The sequence below is a fragment of the Odocoileus virginianus genome, unplaced genomic scaffold, assembly GCF_023699985.2.
Source record: "Odocoileus virginianus isolate 20LAN1187 ecotype Illinois unplaced genomic scaffold, Ovbor_1.2 Unplaced_Scaffold_15, whole genome shotgun sequence".
NCBI lineage: Eukaryota > Metazoa > Chordata > Mammalia > Artiodactyla > Cervidae > Odocoileus > Odocoileus virginianus.
Window position 1 is genome coordinate 1,959,277 of NW_027224277.1, and position 7,631 is coordinate 1,966,907.

At 56.4% G+C, this 7,631-nt stretch overlaps 1 protein-coding gene across 3 annotated transcripts in view; it reads left to right on the forward strand.

The window, feature by feature from the left end:
- The window catches only part of ZNRF1 (zinc and ring finger 1), an 83,187-nt gene extending 78,187 nt beyond the window's left edge, over positions 1–5,000 (forward strand). The window contains exons 3-5 of one of the 3 annotated variants that reach the window (XM_070462870.1): positions 1,311–1,416; positions 2,767–2,858; positions 3,708–5,000. In XM_070462870.1, coding sequence (XP_070318971.1) covers positions 1,311–1,416; positions 2,767–2,824 — 164 coding nt within the window. In that variant the 3' untranslated portion in view covers positions 2,825–2,858; positions 3,708–5,000. The remainder of the gene's footprint in view (positions 1–1,310; positions 1,417–2,766; positions 2,859–3,707) is intronic. The other 2 variants (XM_070462871.1, XM_070462869.1) reach the window with 2 other exon arrangements.
- Positions 5,001–7,631: the final 2,631 nt, after the last annotated feature.

The following is a 7,631-nucleotide window of genomic DNA, read 5'->3' on the forward strand; positions in this document are numbered from 1 at the left end:
TTGTTCAGCTGCCCCTGCTGGGCTGTGAGTTTCTTGAATCCTGAGACCGTGGCTTATTCACTTGAGTCGCCAGTGCCCAGAATGTCACAGGAATGTCCTGGAGGGTGTTGGTTTGGCCCCCAGCTCTGCTCCTGCTGTTGTGCTTAAGGCTTCACCCAGGGCCATGGTGCCCGGCAGCTTCCTTCCATTCATTCTTTTCTGGTGGGAGCTTAAGGTGTCTTTTTATTCAAGCTATTTAATAGAGTTAAAATGTGTTTAACATGCAAGTAACAGTGTGGCAGCATTTAGGACATTCACAACATTGTGCAACCACCGTCTCTGTCTAGTTGCAAACATTTCATCACCCCAGAAGGACCTTGTTGTATGATTCCACTTAAATAAAGGATCTAAAGGAGTCAACAGTCAGCTCCATAGAACTGGAGAGCAGAAGGGTGGATGGCAGAGGAGAGCAAAACAGGCAATTGCTATTCAACAGGTAGAAAATTGCAGTTACGTAAGATGAATAAGGTTAGAGATCTGCTCTGCAACATGATGCCTATAGCAGTAGTGTTCTGTACTCTTACATTTTTATCTAGAGGGTACATCTTATGTTACCACAAAAAAAAAGAAAAAGGAAAATCCCTTACTCATGAAGCACTCACTCTCCAGTGCCCCCTGACCTAACTTTTTCTCTAAATTTTCCTCCTCTGGACATTTTGCACAAAGGGAATCATACAGCCGGTGGCCTTTTGCGTCTAGCTTCCTTCACTCGGCACCGTGTTTTCAAGGTGCGTCCGTGTTGCAGCCCGCATCAGCCCTTCACCTTTCCTGGCTCAGTGATACTCCATTGTGTGGGTCCACACGGTTCATTTCTCCATCAGCTGGTGGACATTTCCCACTCGTTGTGAATAATCCTGTGTAGTGTCCTGAAAAATCCTGCTAGAGTGCCTCTTTCTCCCCATTCTTGCCTAGTCCAGCTCTCCATCACCGTTTTCCCCCGGAACCAGGAATCAGTCCCTGGCCTGTGTGTGTTTAGGGAGAGCGTCTGTCCAGGGAGCCAGTCTGTCTCATGCTGCCCCGCTCCCAGGACTCCCTCCCCCGCTCATCTTCATCCTCTGTCTCCTGGGCTGCGGATTTGGTAGTTAACCCCATCTTGTCCTCAGATAGTTGGTGTGTGGTGTACATGTCTGGTGTCCGCAGTGAGGACCTTCACGTCAAGGTCCGCCGTGGACTTTGGCTCACTCAGGCGGCCCACGCCGTCTCAACCGGCTCTCAGACTCCTGACAGCCGGCGACTGACCCCCGTCCTCTCCCACCGTCCCCTCTCTGCAGATGACGTGCTGACTAAAGACGCGGGTGAGTGTGTGATCTGCCTGGAGGAGCTGCTTCAGGGGGACACGATAGCCAGGCTGCCCTGCCTGTGCATTTATCACAAAAGGTACGAGGGAGCCGGCAGGCCCAGCTCAGCCACACCCAGACACCAGAGGGCTCCTTCCCCGTGGTGGGAGGAAAGAGCCGGCCGTCACAAGGACCCTGAGCGGGGTCGAGGCAGAGGCCGCAGGCGGGGACGTCTGGACGCGCGGGGCGCAGAGCCGCGGAGGCCGGTAGATCCCTAGCCTCCTGGAAGGTTGGGTCTCCGTGCGTCTCCAAGAGCCCCACCCATGCTCCGCAGTGTGCAGACCCGGGTCTGTGTCGCGGGGCCAGCTCGGAGGGAGGTGCTGGCTGCCCCGCCCCGCCCCGCAGCTCCAGGCCCCGCCCCTCGGCCCGGAGGCTCCTCCCAGGCCCCGCCCCTCTCTCCAGAGGCCCGTGGGCGGAAATATTCACTACCTGTGGGGCGGGCGCCGCCGTAATTAGCAAGGCCGAGATTTGTCCTCCAGCTCCAGCTCGAGCGTCGTTCTTGTTTCCAACTGGAAAAAAGACTCCTCACTCAGGACCGGAGGCCGCCCCGTGCCATCCGTGGCCTCCACTGCCCTCGGCCCCTCGGGCCTTGGAACTGCTTCCTGACGCAGGCTTTCCTGAAGCCTAACTGGGGCCGACGGCCACGGGGCCGAAGGCGGATGTGGCTGGTGCGGGGAGGGTCTGGGTCTGGGCCCGGGCCGGCGCCAGGCCGCCAGCGTCCTATGAGACGCTGACTAGAACCGGCGACGGGACTTCTAGCTCTGGGGGAGACTTATGCAAATGGCCGGTCTGGTTCCTTTGCAGAAAGCCATCCTGGGGCCATTTCTGCCCCCTCCCGGCTCGGACAGCCCTTTCTATGACTCCAGGACTTCACTGCCGGCCTTTGCCTGGCGCTCCTGAGTCCCTCCCTGGGCCACTTTCTCCCAGGAGGGCTGGCTGCTGGCAGCCCGCCACAGCCAGGCAGAGCGGGGGGTCTCCTGAGACGTCACCGCCAGGGAGGAAGCCTCAGGAGACGGCCCGCTCAGGGCGCTAACCAGCCTTGCTTGCTCTTCAAGCCTTGGAGACGGTCGCTTGGCCGCCGCTCGCAGACCCCCGCACTCGCTGTCTCTGTAGTAGCTGTGTCGCCTTCCCGGGCTCCACGCCCCCGAGGCCTCGTCCCTCTCGAGGCCGCGCTCCCCGCTTACTGCGGGCCTAGGCCCACGCCACCCCACCCCACGGCATGGGGCCTCCGGCTGAGCCAGCACCCATCCGAGTGCCCTGCTTCTTCCAGCCAGTAGACAGTGGGTGTCGGGTCCTCGCGGGTGAGACGTAGGAATCCTGCTCGGAGACCCAGCCCTGAGGAGCAGCTGCTCAGCCGGTGACGCGTCCCCCTTGCCGTCTCCCCCCTCAGTTGCATAGACTCGTGGTTTGAAGTGAACAGATCTTGTCCAGAACACCCTGCGGACTGACCCTGCTGGGCTCGCTTGCTGACTCCTCTCAATGGTGAGCCAGTGATTGGGGCCCTGGAGTTGGGGGGGAGTTGCTGAGCTGCCCTCACAAACCCCCGCCTCCCCACTGAAAGGGGTCGGGGGAAGAGGGTCTAAGCAGCAGTGCTTCTGTGGGGTGGGAGTGGTTCCTGGGAAGCCTGAGAGTCCACTCTTGCATGGTCGTCCAGAAGAATCTGGACGGGTGGAGGTGGAGAAAGACCAGTGTGATCCAGACGTTCAGGGCAAATCTCCCTGAGAAGGTTCAGCAAGAGCCTCAGAAAGTGCTGGGTGGAGGGGAACAAGGTGACTGGACTCTGTGCCTTGTTCTCCTGGGCAGGCGGAGCAGGTCCTCACCGGGGTTGGGGTCGGGGGGAGGTTGGTACTGCTTCTTTGGGGGTGGGGACGTCTCACTTGCACCCCCACGTGGACATCACAGCCATTGAACGGGACGGCGCATTGTCCCTGCCTCTTTTGTCAGCAGTCATCTCATCAGGTTTTTCCCTCCTCTGGCTACCTCCAGGCCAGACTTGGGGCCCCGCTGCCACAACCCAGGTCCCTGACTGCACCACAGACCAGCCCAGCCAGCTTCCTCCCCAGAAACGGGAGTGCCCAGGGCATTTCCCACCCTGTAACCATTGTGAGCGCCAGTGTCTCCCTCGGGCACCCTTTACTGCTGAATGTCCTCTCCTGTCCCCATCCTACCTGTCCCTTCCACCAAACAGACGACACCCCCAGAGGAACCAAAACCCACGTCATCTCACACCCAAGGGTTCAGGGGCCTCTTTCCGTTCTGTCTCTCTCTCGCTCTCTCTCCCTCTCCCTCTTTCTCCCGTTTTTTTTTTTGTTTTCTTTTGTTCTTTGTTAGGTTTGTTTCATTTATCCCAAGTAAACCCCCAGAACAGCTGACGATGTCAAACTATTCAGGGACATTTGCTCTTTTACATTCACCTCAAAAACTGAGGACGTGGGGTGAAGAAAACGCGAAGGGAAGAAAGAGGCAGAGGGCATGGAGCCTGGCACCAGCTGCAAGTCCAGATTCCCAGCATGACGTCCGTTTGGGGGGCACCCCAGCCTGGCCTCAGCAGGACGCACGCGGCCGGCCCTGGGCCCACCAAGCACGACTGACATCTTCCGGTCCCCACAGGGACAGCCAGGGCCCCGTTGCTGAGAGGAGGCTTCGGACACTGGGGCAGAGCTGAGCTGGGGACAGCAGTGGGAACAGGGCGCCCTCCTGCACTGACTTCCAGAGAATGGTCCCCCTTTCTCCCCGAGGACACCAGATTGGATGAGAGCCAGTTTGAGAGAAGAAAGAATCACCCGCTATCCTTCCCCTCATCCTCATCCCAGGAGGGAAAGGGCATTTTCTTTTTCACCTTTGAAAGGCATTGTGGGTCTGTCTCTAAAGTGTTTACAAAAAAAAAAAAAAAATTATAAAAAAAAGTCTAGTGTCGACTGGTGTGTTCCCTCGTGATGTTTACAGATCACTGTCTGCTGCCCGGCCAGAACCCACTCAGTGACAACCGAACAGAGCCGGGTTCTTGCCACTCGAGTGCCGATGGCGCAGAGCGAGCTCACAGCCCTCCTGTGCCCGGCACCCAGCGGCCTCTCCATCAACCACTCTGCCTTGGATTTTTTGTTTGTTTTATCCCCCCCCCCCATTTTTCTGGCTTGATTTTGCACTTTTCTCCCCTGGGGACCCTGATATCTTGACTTCGTTGCCAAAAACGAGCCCATCAGGATGTTCTCCCCCTCCTTCCCATTTCTCTTTCCTCTTTCCCTCCTGGTTCTGGTCAGTTCAGAGGATTTAACAACCACAAGTGTCCTGCAAAAATGCCTGAACGTTTTTCCTAGACCCCTGTGTATTTTTTTTCTTTTTTCCAGAAAACTTAGACAGACAAAAGACTAAAAGGATGTGTACAGCTGCCCCTGTTTTCAGGCATTCTGTTTGAGAACATTTTAGCTGTTGATGTTCATGCGTGACATCAGCTCCGGCAAGATAGGTTTCTGTATTTATATATTAAAATCCAAAACAAAAAAAAACCTTATAAAATGTTTAAAAAATGTTCAAAGCTGGGGGAAAAGGCTTTCTTCATTAGTCAAGGTGTTTTGATATGGTATTAAAATAATGTCTAATAAAAAGATGCACTGTGTGACTTCATTTTAATCAAGTATTATTACACAACCAAGAAGTGAGCATTGAAGGTCTCTGTCCCTGGTCTCTCACCCACCTGCTTTAGCCTTCCTTCAGGACAGTGTCGGGGCTACGAGTGTGTGACACGGTTCTCAGTGGGCATTCCTGGGTGAGGGAACAGGGCAGGGCAGGGCAGGCTGGAGTCCTGCAGGTTTACAAACCCGCTCAAGCCTCATGGAATCTGTCGTCACCCGTGGCGTGGTCGTGACAGAACTTTTCTGGAAAGATCTGCTGGGCAAGGATCTTGCAGCCGATGGAGGCTGCAGGGACTCGAGATCTTCCAGGCATTACCCACCACCACTACCATCCTTGGCTCCCCATCCTGCACCCTGCCCTTCCTGTTGCTCCGGCCGAGTCTCCATGCTGACTCACGGGCATGCTTCATTGAGGCCCAGAAAGAGGCCCTGCTTTGGAGCTGAGCCAGCTCAGAGCCCTTGAATTAGAACCAGCCACTCCGGGCTCACCAGAGTTGGCACACCCTGGGCAGGGTAGGAAGAGTAGGGCAGGGGGTACCAGTGCCCACCTGGCCTCTCCCTGCACCAGACCCACTCCTGGAGAGGCACTGCAGAGCCTGCAAAGGCAGCTCAGGAGGGGGGCACGTGCTCTGCCGCACCCCCGCCCCCCATGTGCTGCCCAGTGCAGGCTCTGACCCCATCAAGGCCCTGCAGTCGTGTTCTGTCAGATGCTTGCTGAAGCACCTTTGTGCAAGGGCATTGCAGGCTGGTGGGCAGCTGTGAGCCAAGGCCTCAGCACGTCCTGCGTTCCAGAGAAAGACTTGAGAGGAGTTTGGGTCCGAGCTGGTGGGATGGTGACCCCGGAAACCTGCAGTTGCCATGGTGGCAGGAACGTGGGCTCTAAACTGTCTGGGGCTTCTCTGCCTGGCAGAACCATGTTGGGGAAAGGACTCCCATCTAAACCTCAGATGCCCCACATGTGAAGTGGGAACAAAGTCACAGCTCAGAGGTCACCGTGAGGGTCAGAGAATCTGCCCAGAAGCCCTGGCACATGATAGCAAACTCTCTCATGGCATTGTCACCGCAGAGAGCACTGTTCTATTCACAGCACCTCCTGCTTCTGCCTGGCAACTGTGTCTCCCTGTTCTATATTTAATTCCTCCAGCAAAGCTGGCCCTGAACATCTCCTTGCCTGACCCCTAGGCCTGCAGGCAGAGGGGACCTATGTGCCCACTTCAGTGGCTTAGGCCTGGCAGCCTTGGTGGCACCCAGGGTGAGCTGGGTGGGAGGCGGGCTGGAACCCACGCTGGGTGCTATTCCAGGCTCCTGGGGCTGGTGTTTATCCCACCCCAGCGACTTCACTCCTGTCTGGCTCACTGCAGCCCTCTGCTGGTGGCCGTGTCCTCTGAATTCAGCCCCAGATTGCCAGCTGCTGGGAGAGGGTGGGATGGGGTTGTCCTGGCTTCCCAGATGGAACTGGTGTCTGTCATCCTCCGTCCAAACGGTTCTCCTGAGCTCTGCTTTTCTGAGGGCGAGGGGGGCGGTGGGGGGATTGGCAGGAACTGGGAGCTGCGTTCCACCCACTCCCTCTGCCAAGAACTCAGCACACTTGGCTGTTTAGTCAATAAGTCATGTATGACTTTGCAACCCCATGAAATGTACCCCGCCAGGCTCCTCTGTCCGTGAGATTTTCCAGGCACGAATACTGGAGTGGGTTGCTATTGGAGGATTGCCAAGTGGATTGCACACTTGGAGAGGGTAGCTTCCTAGGCAAAGGGCACCTCACTAAAACTAGTTATGTAGTAGTCCCAGCTGGCACTAGTGGTAAAGAACCCGCCTACCAATGCAGGAGACATAAGAGACTCAGGTTCAATCCCTGGGTCGGGAAGATCCCCTGGAGGAGGGTATGGCAACCCACTCCAGTGTTCTTGCCCAGGAAATCCCATAGAGAAGCCTGGCAGGTTATAGCCATGGGGTCGCAAAGAATCAGACACAACTGAAGGGAGTTAGCATGCACAGTAGCCATTTAATCATGTCGAGGTTTTTAGGCCCTTATTCCTAGGAAACAGATGCTGAATTGTATAGGTGAATGATGTGAAAAAATCTGTAACTCAATTCCAAGTGGCTTCCCAAAACTACACACATGAAGCAAGCCAGGTAACAACATTCATTGTTGAATCTTCAGTGAACAGTGTACTTGTTCCTTCAACTCTCCTGCATGTTTGGAGCTTCTCCTTACAAATTGGCTGAGCACCTACTAGTTGCCAGGCGCTGGGGGGTGGGGGTGGGGTGGCACTCCAGGGAGGAGCCTTGGCCTGCAGAATGCTGCCCCTGGAGGGCTGCTGGTGGCAGGCAGCCTGCGGGGAGGAGAGGCACCAGTGAGTTCATGTGGCTGATGGTTAGTGCTCCTGTTTCCTTTATTGGGTGGTTTTGGGGGGGCGGGGGGGTGAGGCATGAGACTTGCCCCACACCACCCTTGGCACATCCAAGGGACAGAAATGTCACAGAAGAGCGAACTCAGGGCTCAGCCCGGTGTTAGCAGAGGAGTCGTGCGAACCGAGCTTGTCTGTTAGCGGGGCTGGCTCTGCTGCGGGCCTGAACAGTTGATGGGGTGAATGGGGTGGGGCGAGGGGGCGTTGGCAGG